Below are 19,967 nucleotides of genomic sequence, written 5' to 3' on the forward strand. Positions count from 1 at the left end.
TATTTTGAATTCTTTTTATACAAAGGGAGGACAGCAGATTGCTCCAGCCCTTAAAATCTTTTTGATTCTTCCATTGAACACTGTCCAGGAGTTGGAGAAAGTTCAAAATTCATTACTAAAGGAAGTACTGCATCACCTGTTGGTACTCCTGTTGCTTATGTTGGTGCAGAAGTAGACTGGCCCTCCGTCCAGACTAAAATACAAGTCAAATTATTTGAGATTTTCTAGGCTGTATCCATGTATCAAATTGGCTCACCAAAAAGCTAATTATTTGGATCTAATTAGTAGAGCTGCACAACTGATTTATCCATATTCGGAACAAGAGTCAATTTATGCCAAATCCAAATCAGGCCAAGGCAGCTACAAATCATTCCAGAGCAGTCCAGGTGGACTCAAATTGATCTGTAGTGATTTGTGCCAATCTGGAACTAAAGAATAGTTCATCTAAGGCCAAGGAGAACTATAAGGAGAACGCTAGTGGGGAGAGACTGGGAAGTCATTTGTGTTCCAGAAATATGATACTCATTACTATAGCACAAACGGATAACATATAGATGTTTTGGGCTGCCACTATTCTCTCATGCACTAACATATCTGGAACCACACTCTGCCCAGTGCCCCAGAAGATTCCTCCCTCCCTGCATAGTCACATAAAGAGGGAATATAGTGACATTCCTGATCTGAAATCTGTTGCATTCCAAGCTGGAGAAACACTAATAACAAAGTATCAGAAATCTGAACCGCAGGTTTATACCTAAAATGGAGTGACTTCTAGGTTGGAAATTATTAATTTTTAAAAAAGAGGGGGTGAGGGAGATTGACTACACAATCATTTTCTAAATAACAGAGACAAATGCTTGTCTAGATCCTGGAAAAGAGCCTGTACAGGCAAGGCAGATATGAGGAGTTGACAAGAAGGAAGCGAGACAGGAATGAGCAACCAGGAGAAGGCTGGCAAAGTGAAGGAAGAACAGCAGGGTGGGGCGCAATCAGGAACAGCATTTGTGCACGTGGAAACGTTTGTTGTCCGATGCCAGCAAGGAAAAAATAAAGCCCAATCACAGTGGGAAAGGGGTAGAGTTATTTGGGTCGAAGAAAGCTTGTACCATTCCAAAGACATACACTGAGTCAAAGAACAGGGTTCTAGTTCAGTTAAAAGAACATATGTGGTGAGTACCATGGCAATAACTAACAGCAGTACATAGAGTCTCTAGCTCAACAACAACAAGGACTTTATTTGCGTAGCCAACAGGCCATAGCATCAAAGGACAAACACCGACAAAAATACATTACAAATATTGTTACCGTATAATCATATGACCAATTAAAACCCTAGGTAGAAGCTGGATTATCATTCATCAATGACCCTCTGTCCCATGGGCGGCAGCCTTTTCTCTGCTAGATTGTTCCAGGTCGGTTAAGTAAATAGACCAGCCAAATTGAAAGATTATAAATATAAATATAACCTCGGAGGGATGGTCAGGACAGGGAGAAAGATAATAATAACCAGATGCAGATAAGTTAAAAAACTCAGTACCTAAAACTTAGCTGAGTCTCTAGCTCACCATTACGTGTTATGAACCAGGCCGCTGTAATTATGACAGATCACATAGGAAGTTGAATTAGAAGGTACAGGGGAAGGGGGAAGACTCTATTTGTGGTTGCTATTTTCAGCAGCACCCTTGTGTTCTTTGCAAAACGCCACTCCATCAGAAGCTACACTTATCTCTTAGCCCCCCTCCACTTTGCATTGACATCTCCTGTACACATATGTGAGGAACCTTATGTTCCTAATTTCAACTCACAAAGCTGGAGCATCATGTTCTAAGGCTGATAACTTCCTTTAGTAGATGGGCTATTTGTGAAAATTCAATGAGTGTAGATTAGTTCCATCATAATTAGTACCACTCAGGACAGCCACTGAAACACCCCTAATTTATAACAATGTAGATTTGGTGGATAACCACCATCATAACTCAAAATGTTTAAAAAGTTTCAGATTCAGAAGAATCTAGGTCTAATATAGACTTAGATATAGAATCTAATCACTATTTGTATACAAAAAGCACCATGTGATAATTTAACAAAAGTGGTTAGGCCAGAATAGTAATAATGGTCTAGAAACAACACCTCATAAGAACAGAGTAAGGGAAACACTGGCAGGTGAAGTACTGATTCATATAGAATAGATATTTTCTACCATGTATTGCTACATGATCACCAAGTGTATTTTAGCACACCATTTCACTACTGCTTCGTTTGAAGCGAATACATTCAGAAGCAATTTTTGCAATTGGAGCTGCCTCAACACAGTAATTGAACAGTCTTACTGAACAAGCATGTTAAGCTGAAATCACATGAAGGAAAGTAGCTGAGTAAACACAGCCTCAAGTTACAAACAGAAACTGCATAGACCTTGAAGATGGATTCCAAACAGGCTTGTGCAATACTTTCTTATAGTTAGGGATTCAAGAAGGAAATGCCATTTGACATCTGTGAAGCAGATTTGTGTCATTTTCCTCATCCTAGTAAGTGTATCAAACACATTAGCAACAAAGCAAGCAAAGTTAAAATAACTATCAGAAATACAGTAACTGCTTTGGTAACCATTCAGTAGCAAAGTCTCAAGCCTGAACTAGACATGATAGTAATATATCAGTGTATTCCCTTCACATAATCACCTTCCTGCAATCTCTTCCCCCAACCCCATTTTCCTCCTTAGCAGGGTTCCGCTTTCAGAAGTATTATTGGTCGGGAGAAAAGGACTTGGAGAAAGGGAGTGTGGAGAGGTAAGCAACAAGGCGAGGCTTTGTACTCCTCACCCATGCACCCCTTTGCTTTTTAAAAAAGAGGTACCCCTTCTCTTTATATATGGGGGGAACTTATTTAAATTTAAGGTCATCACCACCTTGCATACTGTTTTCGTCTCCCTCTCACACAGCTACTCTTATTTACACAAGTACACCCTTCACTCCCATCTCTGTATTCATACACACGCAAATCCATCCACATTCCCTACAACCATTTCATTCTCCCCATCATCCCATTTTTCTGTTCTCCTCCCCCTTCTATCCCCCCTGCCTGTGGCAATTAAGCTTAGAGGGAGAAAACTCCCGTGGGCATCAATAGGAGCGTTTTCTGTTTAACTGCTGTGCAAATATAATTGTTGGTGGGGGTGGCAATGCACAGGTGAGGGTTAGCTTCTTTCTAGTTGCCATTCCCATGAAAATTGCCCGTCCATGTGACAATGGGAACTCTCTGCCTTCTAACATCACATGAGAGTGAGCAAGGCCAACGGGCAGAATATGCAAGGCAACTCCAAAGGCTCCACAGATTGGCTCCTCTATGTGATATGGGCAGATCTGTGTTTAAAGCCCACCCCCGTTTTAGAGTACTTCCAGAATAGTCTTTGTTCCTCAGTGATATTTCAAAGTCTTACGAGATTTACAGTTAATTAAGCTGCTTAACGGACACATTACGCACAATCCCAATCACATTCATACACAATGACAATGTCACTGCCACTTGGGCGGCAAGGAGGAGAATAAAGAAAATCCAATGCCTGAATGGTACAATGAACTGTCTAGTTTTGGAAATGAGTCTACTTTTAATTCATTTAACATTTCCCCCTTTTAACTGCAGAAATTAGAAATACAATAAAATAATGATAGGAAAGAAACCCAATGAACAACATTATTTGCCAGTCTTCTTTGCCATGGAAAGAGCAGAAACACTAACTTTTATAGAACACTCATAATGTGTTCTTGTTGAATTATTTATACTTAAGTATTTCATTTTACAATTCATCTTGAAAGCTAAATGTGACCACCTAATCTCTGTTCCCCCACCCCATCATAATTATGTTCAACTCAAGAGAGGCACAGTATTAATTTTCTCTAATACAGACTTCCTCAATCTGGTGCTAGATGGTTTGAATGATGAACTCCCATCATTCCTGATGACTGGCTAGGCTGGCTGGAGCTGATGGAATCTGTAGCAGCCAAAAACATCAGGGCCTGGGGGACACTAGGCTGGGGAAGACTGTTCTAACAAATACTTAGTAAAGTGAATTTCCTTGAGATCTCACAAACATGAACCAAGTCAGTTATACCTGTGTCATGTACAGACAGGCCACAATCCCATGACGACGACAACACATGTGCATACCACTTATGCAGCCTCTGGCATTAAAAAAATAATCCCTTCTTAGCAACTGCTCTTATTGTTGTTATAAAGCAGTTGTTATAAAGAAAGCTGGGAGTTTAGTGGAGGCAAAGTGAGAGGAAAATTCTCATAAAAATGCAGGGATATGTACCAAGCTTTGTTCTTTGCTAGTTTTGGGACTAGCAATATGACTATAAATAATTTATTTTATTATGACTAAATTATTCATTTTTATTTATTTTCTATATTTATAGGAACCGTTTTAAAGTATGTTCTCTGTTGAATAGTGCTTACAAGCTAATTAATGAGCAAGTTTCATGCCATCTTAAAGTATGACTACATTAGAAGTTAATTTATTTCAGGGGAAACTTACAATACAGTCCTTTTCTGGATTGTGTCCATGATAAGAAAATCTCTGCTAGGTGAGCAGGGCTACTGAATGAAAGAACAAGCCAAGAAGTTGCTAGCAGCCATTAATTCACTAGACAGCCTTAGGCAAGTCAGCATTTCTCTGCATCAGCTGAAGTAGTGTATAAAAGTGCAATGTTTTTATACATGCAGATTCACAAGAAAGTTTCAGAATAAGATCCTTAACCAGATTTTCCCCTACCAAACACCTTGATGTCATTTTTAATTTTTACCAATACTAACCAATCAAAATGTCATTTTTTAAAACTTAAATCAATATTAGCATTTTAAGAATTAGACACCTATGCCAGTTCAACTGTACATAGAGTGACAAGTTACACTATTTTTGGAAAAAACTGTTGTAGATCTAAAAGACACTATACACAAAAAAGGTAAGGAGCAGTGCTAATAAACATATGCTGACAGCAAAGGTTTATCTTTGAAGGGTGAAGTGCTATAAGGTCTCAAGCAACAAAAGCACTGGAAATCTGTAGCCAAAACATGTTTTCAAAATGCAGTACTGTTTAACCATTCTACATAGCTATTTCAAGCATTTTAAACGTTAGTTCTTATAATCTGATGTGGGGAGAGAACTTCCAGTCCATGTGTCAAATCTGGACAATGAGGCCTCCCCATTTGGCCGCAAGGCTGTTTTGGCCAAGCCACATCCACCTGCCTTGCACCTGACATCATAAATGTCAAGGCTTGGCCAGCTGGTTGCCAGGTGCTTCAGAAGCTCTGAGCAAAGCATTTTGCAAGCCCTGAGTTCATCACTTGCCAAGTACAGGGCTTTGCAAAGCTCATTGAGCAGCACTTCCCAAGTGACCAACAAACGGTTGTTGGGAACTTGGGAAGTGCTGTGCAAGGGCCTTTGCAAGCACTCCCAATTTACAGTGTCTACCAAACCCCTTTTGGCCAAGTCATATATAGATGGGCCTGCTTTTGCTATCAGCTAAACATTAGGAAGAACTTTTAGATGGTAAGAGCTGCAGGACAGACTCCCTCCGAAGATGGTGGACTTGGTTTTGAAGCAGCAGTTGGATGGCAATCTGTCATGCATGCTTCAGTTGAGGTTCTTGCATTGCAGGGGGCTGGACTACATTACCATCATGGTCCCTTCCAACTCTTACAATTCTAGGATTCCATGACAGAAGTTTATTGGTATCTAAGTAACACTGATCCCATCCAATATAAGTGATGAGGTTGCTTTAAAACAATATCTTCCAGCAGGGCATCTTTCCATGGCTATTGCAAGATGATACTATGCCACAGCCTGTTAGGCCATGGAAGCTTAGCAAGTTCTTTATATGTTTCAAAAGAGTTTTGGCAGTGATGTGCAATTGTATTTGAAAGCACCTTCATTTTCAAGTTGTTAGATTTCAGTTGCTCTTGTGGTCAGGAAGTGCAACAGTAGAATCCTCCACAACATACTGAAAGATTGGAACAGTCTCTCTTGGCTGATCAATCCTCATCGGGTTTGGTGATGTCACCAGCTGTCTACACCTCTTCTTATGAGAACATCAGACAGAAAGTGGGCTAGATTAGCAAAATTTTCATCCATGGTAATACATTATCTCCATATCTGCAGTAGCTGCACATCAAGCACCCCACCGAGTTGTATTGGCCCCTTCAAATACATTTGAGGGGATTGTGTGGCAACCTTTGTAGAATACACTTCAATGTAATAATCTGAAATGACACCAACTTGTGTGAACATAAATTTGTGAGTTATAGTAACAAGATGGTGAATAATTCCAGGTGCAATGTCCTGTTGTGATCCCTTTCAAGATTTCCATAATTCTCATATAAATTGTTCAGATTACAAAGTTCGAATTGTCACAACTGAGCATTTAAGTTCTCTAAAACTATTCCAGAATGTGGCAGCTAGACTGGTGACTGGGAATGGCCACTGGGACCATATAACACTGGTCCTAAAGGATCTACACTGGCTCCCAGTACGTTTCTGAGAACAATTCAAAGTGTTGATGCTAACCTTTAAAGCCCTAAACTCCCTCGGCCCTGTATACCTGAAAGAGCGTCTCTAGCCCCATCATTCAGCCCAGACACGGAGGTCCAACTTCAAGGAACTTCTTGCAGGTCCCTCACTGTGAGAAGTGAAGCTACAGGGAACCAGGCAGAGGACCTTCTCAGCAGTAGGGCCCTTCCTGTGGAACACCCTCCCATCAGATATCAAGGAGATAAATAACTATACAACTTTTAGAAGACCCAGTCAGATGGGTGAGGTATAAGTAATAATATGCTGTCCAGCAGTTCAAGCTGCTATGTGGTCAGAAAACCTGGCCAATCTATTACACATTATTGGTATTATCATTTTTAGCAAAATTTAGCAGCTTCTCTGACTTGTTAGATGTTGTGAATGACATAGTGCACCTTTGTTGTTGCCATTTGCAAAACATACGAAGTTCACACTGACTCCTTTAAGCTTCAAACAAGAGGCATCAAAACTCCATCAAAGTTTTATTTTAGGAGAAAGCAGGTAAAAATATGAAAAGGAGAACTCACAGTAAGGTAGGCCTGCAGCTCCTAGCTAGAATAAACCCTCTTCTAAATTACCCAGCTTACATCACCTCCCACAATAACCAGGAAATCACTTTTAAATAAAATGTAATGGTTTGTTCATGTTCCATAGGCCATGTGCCTCAGTTTGGCAAGTCAGTATTGTACATAATTGTTACCTTTATTAGGAAGAAGCAGCTTTGATGACATGGGTCAGGAACACTGAAGTTAGTATCTATATGCTGTTTATTTTATTTCATGTGGTTTTTTTGTCTTGTAACTGTTGTAAGAGGTATGGCTGTGTCTTCTATTCACTGTAATTTTGTAAGTATCTATCTGACTTAGACATTCAGTGCAATTATAGGAAAAATGTTGGCTGCTAAATATATAGTAGACTTGAAATAGCTGTGTGGGATGGTTAAAACAGTTCTGTTTTCCAAAGCCATGTTTTGGCCAATTTCCAGTGTGCTTACTGCTATTGCCCTTATGGCACTTCACCCTTAAAATGTAAGACTACTACAGCTATTATATATTTGGTAGCACAGCTGTTTACCTTCATCTTGGTGTACAGTATGTCTAAATCAGTTCATCACTTTCAGAAATGCGACAGTTAGCCTAAAAATAGCCTATCCCATGCCATTCACTGATATGTGACTTTGAAAATGAACTTTTCTTTGTAGGTGGCATCCACCCACATCCTCTTTGTCCCCCTACGTAAAATTGATCTGGCGTGGATACCTGCTTTTTAAAACACTGAAACCATTAACTCATTTTCTAAAGTACTTTCAAATATTGGCTGGCCTATTAACATGCCAGAGGTCCCAAAAGGATAAATCAGGAGCCTCAAAAAAGTGTATCTACCTGAATCTGAAAATGATGAAGGGGCCAAGTATTAATGTATTGCTCAATGCAACCATTACACCACCTTAAATATTTCTAGAGAAATAATTCATGGTATTTTTGTTAATATTCTTACCTAGAGAGCATGCCCAGAGGTGTAACATTAAGTGATCCCATCAGCATTGCCAAGGCCATCCCTGGGGCCTCTCGTTCTATTACTTCTTTAGTAGCCTGTAATCAAAGATTAAACAGCAGACTGAGTGAAAACAACAAAAAGAAAGTAAAATTAATATAAAACTAAATAAAAACTGAAATCTCCGTCCTTTTCCTGAAGACTATGTAGCATGAATTTCAGTAGTGAATGTTACAGACTCAGGGCATATAACCAGTAAACACTCATCCACTAAGATTAGCTTCTGTGGAAGCTTGCATTACATTCCACTACAGTTTCTAGGACTTTCTGCTGATCATACACTAGTCAGGTTTGCACATCAAATTAAACCATAGTTTAAAAACAAGCTATTGTTTAATGCAGTGAACTAATGCATGCTGTTGAAAAGTTCTCACTCTGTTCCTCTCCTGCTGTTCTGTCACCAGGAAACAAGCCAAACTCCAAACCTTGACTCAAGTTTCTCAAGTCAGTGCCATAGCCATAATAAGAGAACAAGGGAGGTGTTAATGGCGAGTTCCGGCACCTCTTTTTCTAGAAAAATAGCACTGCATGAGTGGCAGCAGCAGCAGGACGTGGGGGAGAAGAGGCACAATAACTTCTCAGCAGTATGCACCAGTATGCTTACATGAAACCATAGCTTGTTTTAAACTAATGTGACATATGAATGAGGCCAACGTATCTGTTTATGCAAAAGTAAGTCTATGTAACTATAAGGATGCTCAATTAACATGACATTTAGTTTGCGAATGGTTAACAACCATTGGCCACAAAATACTTAAGCCATGCAAATAATAGATTTGATTTGCTTATAGCCTTACCTGGCCCAGTAGATTTCTCACAGAAATCTAAGTAACCTTAACAGTGCATATGGTTAATGAAAGGTAATGACTTATATAACCTTTCAAAATGGTTACTATCTTTTGCCAAGAATGCATGTCTTCCATCCATGACTTGCAATCAATGGTTTTCAAACCTGCTATATTTCCACTTTAGAAGCTAAGATATCATCAGCATGCTACAGTAACATTTGCCACCTACTTTGCATAAGAAATTCCTCAATTAAGGAACTACAACTTCCAACAGAGATGTCAGAAACAGTAAGAAAATATATGGGGTAGTTCTTAGAATTGAAATAATAGTATATTTTCAATTGCAGTAAACTTCTAAAAGAAAAGAAAAGCTAGGTTTAAAATGAAACCTAAACTTAATAAAATGTATTCAAAGAAGGTTAAAATTATCCTTGACCAGTCAAACCCCAAACTCTTATCAAATACAGGAATACGGTAGATAGAAAATTATGGACTGAAGGGACAAAGGAAGAAAAGGAGAAAAACACTTAAATACAACTATCAGATGCTTATGTGTTCTGGTTTTCTAAACAAATCTTCAGCTCAAACCAGCAATTGGGCAGGAAGGAGCAAAGTGGATAAAGCTACAGTGGTGCCTCGCAAGACGAAATTAATCCGTTCTGCGAGTCTCTTCGTCTTGCGGTTTTTTCGTCTTGCGAAGCACGGCTATTAGCGGCTTAGCGGCTATTAATGGCTTAGCGGCTTTAAGAAAAAGGAAACAAACTCGCAAGAACTCGCAAGACGTTTCGTCTTGCGAAGCAAGCCCATAGGGAAATTCGTCTTGCAGAACGACTCAAAAAACGCAAAACCCTTTCGTCTAGCGAGTTTTTCGTCTTGCGAGGCATTCGTCTTGCGGGGCACCACTGTACTTGGTTTCAGGAGTGAAGACGTCTAACTCCATCCCTTGTGGTGAGTCTGTTTTCTTCAAGCCTAAGCTTTAAAGCTAAACTTCTGGTGGCCTGTTAGCTTCTCCTCTCCCCGGTAAAGGCAAATATAATTAGCTATCTCTTGGACTAAGGGGGAAGTCCACTACTTATGTGCTGGAGTCATCTGTGTGGGAGGGACATTTTTTGGCTGCAGCCCAAACAGAAAGTAGGCAGCATGAGTCATCCTGAGGTTCACTCTGACACCTCTCCCCTTGCTCCAGGTTTCTGGACTGTATTACCTCTGCCCTATGTTGCATACTTAAGCAGCCAGATCCTAGCTCTCTCCTGCATGAAATATATGAGGTCATTTCCAAACTGTGAGTGTTCCTATGTTTCAGTTCATTACTCTTTGATATTGAAAATGGTGTCTTTCCCCTAAGACCATAAACTTAAGCTGTTTCACTTGTTTGGGAGGTAGAGAAATTGCAAGTTGTTGAATTACTTAACATTTTTAGGGGGGAAATTCTAACGAGATTCTAAGACCCAGTTCACATGTAATGCTCTCAAAGGTAGGCCTACCCTGTGGAAATTAGAACTTTATAGACCATATAATATGCTATATTTGGGCTGTGGCTCAGTGGGAGAGCATTTGCTTTACATGCAGAAGGTTCCAGGCTCAAATTATGACATCTTCAGATAGGGCTTGGAATTTTCCTAGCCTGAAGCCATGGATAGACAATGCTAGTCAGCAATACTGAGTTAGACAGACCAATGGCCTGACTTGGCTTTCTGACTTCCTAATACCACTGGCAATGACATGCCAATGACATCAATCATTAGGCGAGCGTTTGCGTAATGAGTTGACAATTTCTACTGATTCCTATGGGGGGGGGGAAATCTAATGTGCTCCTGACCACAGAATTGTGACCCCCCCCCAAAAAAACCCCTCCCCAAGAAACCTCAGAAAAAAGCTCTCTGATTTGTCTAGTGCTCCCCTTCCCGCAGCTAACTATGGAAGTAAAAAAATCTGAATCTGTGCTTTGTATAGTGAGGTTTGGGTACTAATTCCTAGTGTTCAGATAAGTGAATTTTCCCATAGCCAACTTTCATAAAGTAGGACCTGCTTCGGGTAACGTAACTTTCGGGTTGCGAACGCGGCAAACGCGTGTGCAGAAGTGGTCCTCCAGTTACAAAATCTTCAGGATACGGCCAGGCCTCCGGAACAGATCCCGTTCGTAACCGGGGGTACCACTGTATGTGTATTACCATGAATTTATGGTATTTTGTGATTTTGGATTAAGACCTGTGGCATACTATGAAAAGAAGGGGCCCCTGTATTACCAGGGGCAGTTAACATGAACCACAAGGGCCCAATTTCAATTCAAAATGATTTTGTTTATTATTACAAGTATGAAAATGACATCAAGGAGTAAATTGCATAATTTGAATCATCAAAATGCAATTATCTACAGAGAATTATAAAATTATAGAGTTGGAAGAGACCACAAGGGTCATCTAGTCAATGCAGCAATGCAGGAATCTTTTGCCCAATGGCTTGAACCCATAACCCTGAGATTAAGACTCGTGCTCTATGAACTGAGCTTCCACTGCGTGGAATGATCTAGCAGGCTGAAATGAAAAGCTAGATGCAATAAGAAAAGTTTGAAAGCACATGAGACAGGTTTGAGCAATCCAAGGACAGAAAAGACAGCAGGATTTGGAAAGTGAAGAATACAGAGGAAAATGTTATGGTTCCAAGTAGTGTAAGTTTCACAGATAAGAAGGAGACTCTGGATCTAAGCCATAATCTACCATTTGTTTTGCAGATGGTGCTTTCCCCTTAATATCTTGATGTAAAACTCAACGGTGGCGGCAGGGGGCAACCTCCTATGATGATTCTGAAATAAAGGATTTCTTCAAAAATTACACACTACAGTGGTACCTCGGGTTACACACGCTTCAGGTTACATACGCTTCAGGTTACAGACTCCGCTAACCCAGAAATAGTACCTCGGGTTAAGAACTTTGCTTCAGGATGAGAACAGAAATCGTGCTCCAGCGGCGCGGCAGCAGCAGGAGGCCCCATTAGCTAAAGTGGTGCTTCAGGTTAAGAACAGTTTCTGGTTAAGAACGGACCTCCGGAACGAATTAAGTACTTAACCCGAGGTACCACTGTAATTGTAGTTTCTGACTAAGCCAAAGAAAGCAACAAATGTGGAAAAGAGGCAAAGGAACAGAGGAGAAAGGGAATCAGCTACAGTTGAAGGAATCTGTTTTTGTGGACATCCCACAAACTGAGGCAGGAAGATACTGGGAGTTCTGTGAGAGAAACAGAGGTGGTAGATGCTATCATTAATAGATGCAACTAATTCCTGACTAGTTTACTGGTGGAGGCAATGCTGTTATTGGCAGGGCTAAAGAATGGCCAAATGCTAGGGATGTATGTGTTAGAAGAAGCTGTTGCTGCTTCTTCTCATTCCCCTCAGGGCAAGATGATCCTTCAGATGCCACTATGGTGGCAGTTGGGGGAAGGAGGGTCACTCTGGGAGCTGGATGGTGGCAACTCTCAAAGCTGCTTCTTTTTCAACTCCCCTCAGGGAGCATTTTTAAAACTATCCAAGTTGGTGGCTATCTCTACATCTTGTGGGAGAGAGTTCTGTAGTTTAACTATGCATTGTTTAAAGAAGTACAGTGGTACCTTGATTTACGAGCTTAATCCATTCCGGAAGTCTGTTCTTAAACCAAAACCTTTCTTAAAGTGAGGCACGCTTTCCCTAATGAGGCCTCCCGTCGCCGGTGCCCTTCCACCATTCGGATTCTGTTCTTAGATGGAGGTAAAGTTCTCAAACCGGGACACTACTTCCGGTTTTGAGGAGTTCATAAACCGAATCGTTCGCAAATAGGACTGTTCTTAAACTGAGGTACCACTGTACAAATCTCGGTTGTCGAACATAATCCGTTCCGGAAGACTGTTCGACTTCCGAAATCTTCGACAACCGAAAACTGAAAGCGGAAGCCTCAATACAATAGGGAAACTCAAAACAAAAGCTGCGTAGCACATTTGGCTTCTGAAAATTGTTCAAAAACTGGAGCAGTTACTTCCAGGTTTTTGGCGTTCAGGAGCCGAAACATTCTAAAATGGAGGTGTTCGGGAACCAAGGTTTGACTGTACTTCATTTTGTCCATCCTGCACTTTCCAACATTGAGCCTCCTTGGATGGTGACTAGCTCTATATGACAATGCATAAATTTAGACCTCTGTCATCTCCCTCCCCCTTAAAAAAAATGTAACTTTGCCTCATTTCACTCCAACTCCTTGATCATTTTAGTTGTCCTTTTCTGAACCTTTTCCAACTTTTCTGTTTTCTGGTACAACCGTAAAATGTGGGAACATGAGTAGGAGACATGTTTAATATTCTATCTAAGAAATTTTATTACACACATTAAGGAAGAATTGCCATTTTTAAAGGAATCCTGTAGCAGAAGTTTAGTTAAAGACTAAGGGTGGGATTTACAATGAATGAATCCTATCAGAAGAAGCCCTGTGCAAGGGCTTCTACTTTTTTAAAAAAACCAGGGCTTTCCTCCCTCTCCTCCCACACACTCCCCAGTGCCCCCAAAATTGGCTAGGGGAGGATCAAAATAACCCCCAGAACAGCACAAAGTGGGAGAAGAGGGGTATCACTCCATCCAGAAAGCTGCAATGCTTGTTCTAATGGGGCGTTCATCATGGCACAATATTGAATTCCACTCTAAACTTGCATGTATGCATGTATTTAGAATATCCCACTATATAGTCTCAAAAGGCAACTTTAAAAAAATGTACAATTCATCTATATTTGAAAAAAGAAGATCTGCATATATAAGAAATAATATGGTACCAGGTTTATTCAGGCAATTTTTTTTGCCATCAATTGTGGTCTCCTGTGGTGTTGTCAGGCTGCAGCACAGATGTTCTATGAGGATCTTTTGTTATATGATTTTTCACAGGCTACAAATAGCTCTCAGATGCAGTTTCCCCAAGCTAGTTCACTGAAACACTCTGCCCATGGGTTTTGGAAAAATTACTCTGGATTTTATCTATTTAATGATAATTGTTGATGAAAGCAATTTTTTTGGCATGTAAGCTCCTTCCTTAGGGTCCCCAGAATGACGATCAAGTGATTTGATCCAATCATGCTATCACAAGGAGGCACTACACAAAATGGAAAGAATTCACACTTTGCTTCAGAGCCTACTGAGAAAATCCAAAATTTAACAAGATACAAAATGTATTTACATGAATTGTCAGAGTCTGACAAGTATGAAAGACTTCTGAGTAAGCTTTGCAGCCGAAGACAATTTTGTTTCAACAAGCTTTTCCACCTGAATGAAAAGATCTCTGCTTTATGTGTTCATTTTGTATTGTTTTAAACCCAGCTTTAGTTAAATTTTGTGCTGAATGTTTTTTAAAAAACTATTTTAGATTGCTTTTTTAATTGTATGTAGTGACATTGCCTTGAGTTGCATGTAAAAGGCAATTTGTAAATTAAACAACAACATATCCATACATCTGTTATATATTATGTACTAATGGGGTTCTGAATTTCCTAATTATCAGTTACATGAACTGCAGCTATCTGGCCTCAGAATGCTCCAGTAGGTAACCAAACCTGGTCTAAACAAGGATTTAACAATACACTGTACACATAATTTGTAATGCACATACAAGGATATTATTCCTCACTCTTCAAGTAATGAAATGCTTTTCTGAGCTTTTCACAAACACTTCTACCTTAATTTATGTAGTAAGATCCCTCTTCTTTGTCCTTGAGCAGAATGACACTTTGAAGAGGGTGCTAGTACAAGATGCAAAAGAGCTCCATAAACAATGATCCTGCAGCCCAGGGAGCCCTTCAATAGAATTCAAGTCAGGAAAAAAATGACCTTGACAAATAGCCTTAGCTAGCAGGCATTGCAATTATTAAATATGTATAGGCTATGGAAGACTAAAAATGGAAAGTACAGCAAGCTCAGATAAGCAATTTTATCCTATATGTGACATTAAATATAGTGACTGTAGAGGAGGTATCTGTATCTTTGTCCTGTAGTATAATTATTCTTATGCCAGATCTCTAAAGGATGTCCTTTGGAAGAAGTTAGGTATTATTGCCCCTTAACAAAACAGAATTATCCACTTTCACCCACAAAAGCTGGTGCTTTATTTCACAAAAAAAGGCTGACACAATAAAAAGTAGCAAAATTCCAACTAAACACATCTCAGTCCTGGTAAATCAGAATGAGAAGTTCCATAGGTACAAAAAGACTGCATGGACATCACATTAATCAAATAGTTGGACAACTAATTGATGTTAAAAGGTCTTAATTTGAGGTAGGGTTCTAAAAATAAAAGGGGGAAAAAACTCATCCAGGGCAACCCCTGAGATCAGGAAAACATAATTTTGGTGTAGCGCATTGGGTTGAGGACATGAAAACAGTTACACAGGGAATGGCTCTGCAAAATGTAGAGGGGTACAGATAGGAACTGGTTAATGTTAGCCTATTGACTGCCTGCACTACAGAGAAAACAGGAACTCACAAAGGCCTTGCATACATAAAGATGGGGTAAAATGAAGGCGATAAGAGAACTGGGTGAGGAAACTGTTCTTCTACTAGTACCAGACCCTCCTAAGAAAAGCTTGCTCATTCTTTGCATGTGCCAGATAATATGTTCACATCATGTTCTTTTTTAATCTCCCAAGTTTATACCTTATAAAGATACACATTGTAGATTACTGATAGTATTCCAATCAGTGGCCTGTGTCTGTTACTCTAAATTATACTCACCTGGTTTTCTATTAGTAATTTGTCAAATGCTATAGTTTTATCCATCATTTTGACTTTCACTACAGAACACTGTGGACAAGGATGGGTAGAAGATAAAGCATTTGCCTCTGCTTCTAGCTCCAGTCTTAACAAGTTCATTTATTTATCTGCATATAAATTACCAGAGGGATATGTGAGTCACTATATTAATACTGTGCCAATACACAAAAACTTGAAATATGGTGCCTAAGTTCTATTTGATTAACTACTTTACATAATCTGTGCTCCAATTTCTTCATAGACTTAGCAACCAATTGTATCTTACACAGTTAGTTTGTTAAACTACATGAAACAAAAGTAGAGGAAAGTTTGAGATCAGAAGAACTGAATACACTGCAGGGGAACTGAGATACTGAATGAAGAGACTGAGACATAATGAGTATAGAAAGTGAGCAAGCTGTGAAATTGCAACTACTACTTAACAGCCAGTTTAGAAGAGTTACAAGTAAAGACTGGTAATGCTAAGGTTTGATGATAATAATGTCATTATGTGACCTCAATCAAATAGTGTATTTTAGGTATTTCTGCTTTAACTGTCATTGCTTACAATGTGGCTCATTGACATATAGCTGAACAAAACTTTACACAGGCTTTTCTCCTCTGTCTGTTGCACAAATGTACTGAGTACAATCCCTGAACTACAGATGCCACTGAGGCAATGTCCTTTGCAACTGTATAGCGCAAATTGATTAGCATCACAGTAGTTTCACATTTCGGAAATTCTTAAAAATACTGGGGACCAATTCAGTTCCCCACAAATGTAGCATGGGGTGAGGTTCCTATAAAATTAATAGAACCCTACCCTTCCATTCCCTACCCTAGTTGCTTGTATACACTAACACATACAGGTTCATGAGCAGGCGCCACTACCGGCCATCAAGAGAAAGTCTTGGTTTACCTGTCACATACCTTCATCCAACCCTCAGCCAAATGACTCATGCTCCAATCCACACAGGCTACACATTTCCCTAGTGGCCATTCACTCTGTCTGCATGCATAGGCTCCATTTTGCCTATGGGAATCATTTGCACTCAAGGTGGTCAGGATCATATACAATGAGTTATTTTTTTAAGTATAAAATTACTACAGAATGCACAATTATCTTTTGCACAAATGCAAACATTATCTGGAAATAACATAATGGCATCTAATGTAAATGAGATGTCAAAGAACCATATATCACCAAAAATAATCATGTAGAAAAAGGCGGAATCATAATATATCAATACAATGTGGACAATGGGAAGGAACAAGTTTATTGGTGAATTGTGGAAAGAGTTTTGAACTACAGAAAACTAAAAACTGTGGGAGGGGAAGTACAATAGCGCAAAAGACAAGTCACTAAAGGCACAAAAAATATTTTAATAGTAACTGCTCTTATCATTTTCTGTTTCAAAAATAGAACACTCTAGGAAAAGAGACTAAAGTCATTTCAAACCTTAGACAAAACCCACAAGTATCTTTGAGAAAAAGGTGAAACAGATCAAGTGAAAGGGGGATAGTTCTAAATATGTGTTTGATTTATAGTTAGGTAGGTGCTACTGATCTTAAGTTCTAAAAGAATACATACATTTATTCCTGAAACCTAAAGGTGGATATGCAATGATGAATAATGCTGGATTTGCCAGAAAAATATAAAAGGTAATTCCTAGAAAGTCTATAGATATTAACACTCATTTCAAATTTGAAGTATGCTTTCTGTTTTGGCTCTTTTCCTTAAACACAATGGGAGTGATTGTGAACCACCCTAGGCATTTTTAATTGAAAGGTGGTGCAGAAATGTTTTAACTACAGTACATAAAATACACAAACATGGATCTGGTAGAGAAAAGATGCTTATACAACTCTCCTATGGGGAAAAAATCTATTATGTTCACATGTGTACCACTTCCAACAGGGAAATGTACAAGCGCTCTTTAACATTAGAGAGGCAAATAAAAGGAATGCAAATAATTCATACTTTGTTTCTGTGATTTTCAGAATGTAGAAAGATTTTGCAAAAGAAATGAGTCTCTGCTAGCAACTGTTGCATTTGATTCCTGTATTGCACAACATTAAAACTCATCCGCAAAAAAGCCCTCACACTAGTGGACAAAGAACATTGGCTACAGCCCATTGTGTTGAACATTCTGTGCTACGTAACATAAATTGATAAGGCCTGAAATCCAGATAAATTTATAATTCTTTCCTATAAAAAACTGAGTATTATTTAAGTTCTGTTTCTGCAGTCAGGCAAGCAAGAAGAACAGTTTTTCATGCCCTTAAGTGGTCACCATAAAAAACTAGGGCTGTGTCTGTTTTGGTAGGTCAAACATTTTGCATGGTCTAGTAAGTTTATTAAAGCCAATTAGAGTTTAAACATGAATCCATAAACCTCTAGAATAGTTTATAGTTCAGATAGTTTAAAAACTCACGTAGTTTATTCAGAGTGGGTTCTCCACTACTTCAGGTGTATTTCAATTCTTTACCACCTCCTGGCGGCTGCACACACACACACACCACGGGGTGTGTTGACGTCATGCCCACAAGCCAGGGGACATCCGCAAGACACGTCAGCACGCCCTGCGGATTGTGCGAGTGACAGCAAACCGCAGGGTGTGCACGCACACTGTGGGGCATGCCTTCATCATGCGTGCATGTCGTGGGGTGTGTGTGCATGGTGCAGTGATGTTGCACAGCCCTGGGCTGCCTCAATTGTGAGGGCAAGGCGGCGACCGTGTTGTGTGATGATCACACATTCAGGTTTTTTTGCTCTATTATCTGCATGCATGTTATCTAAATTCCTTCTGTATATAGATTGCAGTTGTGATAAATTCTGAAATGTGTAAAGTGACCCTGAGAACTTTATTATCAGTATACCTCTTAGCTGTGATTTGCTACTACTCAAATGCTAGGTTGCTTTTGTGGACAAAAGGAATGCTTTAGGTATTCTCCAGTTTCTCAGCTGGGGATTCTCCGACTGGCATTATAATCCTTCTCTCCATCACTGTTTACTATAGTATGCAAGGGAGGCTTAGTTGAGAGTTTGCAGATACTCTCTCATCTGAAGAGGCCTTCTTCTGACTACCTTTGGACAGTTTGGTGACTGAGCAGGTGGGAGGGCGGATATATATGGTCTATATATATTGTGTGGTGATGAGTAATTACCTATTATTAATATGAGATGTCAATATAGTTTTTTTTTTAAAAAACCACAAGATTGTTCATACTGAACTTTTAAGTTCAGCTTTAAACAGTATTATTTCCACTTTACTACCCACACTTCAATGGTATAAAGTAAGCTGCACTGATGATTCAAAGGCTTAAAAAAATCTCTGAAACCTTTGCAGAATGATCACCTATATTCCATGAAAATACTACAAATGATATCAACAAAAACTACCACCACCAGGACGCAAAACAACTCTAGTAACCACAACTATCATGTTTGAGTGGAGGCAATATGGATACAAAATTGTCTAGAACAACAACTTCAAGCATGCTTTGTCTAAAACTTTGAAAACAACACATGTTGGATAAAATATGTACATGCTTTTGATACCATGAACTTTGCAGGCAGCACATTGCTAGAGAGAAGTCATGACTTGGCAAAATGAGATGTACCTGGTTAGAGGGGAAAGAACAATCTTTATGAGGCCAAAAACTGAACTGACTACATTTGATGTTCTACCTTTATCTAACTTACAAAAAATATTGTAAGACCTCAATGGTCCTATTGCTACAATCTGTATGGCTAAGTAATTTCTTAAATCCTATTCCGTAGAGGAGGGCTCAGATAAAAATAATGCCCTGAATCACACATCATTTCATTTTTTGAATAAATTAATAAATACTTGGTTAAAAGAAAATCACAGAAGTCCACATATCAGCAAGATTAAATCTTTGAAGCCTCATGAAGATCAGATATCAGATTTTTGTACTGTCAATAGATATGCCAGCAAGGATACAAACATTTTCCACATACAAAATGGAAACTGTTTCAAAGGTATAAATTAATTTTCTAAGTTTAATGAGAAATAAAACTACAACTCTGGTGCCATGTGATTCTAAAGAGCTCAGGATATTTTGTGATTACATGACAAAAAGACAAAGTGCTTATTGTAAGGAAAATATAACAGAACAATAAGGGCTAAAGATATAGCTGAGAGTTTTAATTAGGAAGTTTATTTTTTAGGATTTCAAAGGTGTGGGTTTAAAAATCTGAACCTAAAACAGCTGAAATGTCCAGACTAGATCAAGATAGCATACACATGTTGGGTGTTCTTAAAAGGGGGAAAGAAAAGGTCTA

The 19,967-nt window shown here is 39.2% G+C and overlaps 1 protein-coding gene across 22 annotated transcripts in view; it reads right to left on the minus strand.

Moving 5' to 3' along the window:
- GPHN (gephyrin) overlaps nt 1–19,967 on the minus strand; it is a 231,005-nt gene that overhangs the window by 103,969 nt on the left and 107,069 nt on the right. For 21 of the 22 annotated variants that reach the window (XM_081020644.1, XM_081020627.1, XM_081020624.1 and 18 more), the window contains one exon: nt 8,066–8,160. The exons of the other annotated variant lie outside the window; for it this stretch is intronic. In XM_081020644.1, coding sequence (XP_080876770.1) covers nt 8,066–8,160 — 95 coding nt within the window. The remainder of the gene's footprint in view (nt 1–8,065; nt 8,161–19,967) is intronic. 22 annotated transcript variants of the gene reach the window in all.

The sequence above is a fragment of the Podarcis pityusensis genome, assembly GCF_964106645.2.
Source record: "Podarcis pityusensis genome assembly, chromosome: 1".
NCBI lineage: Eukaryota > Metazoa > Chordata > Lepidosauria > Squamata > Lacertidae > Podarcis > Podarcis pityusensis.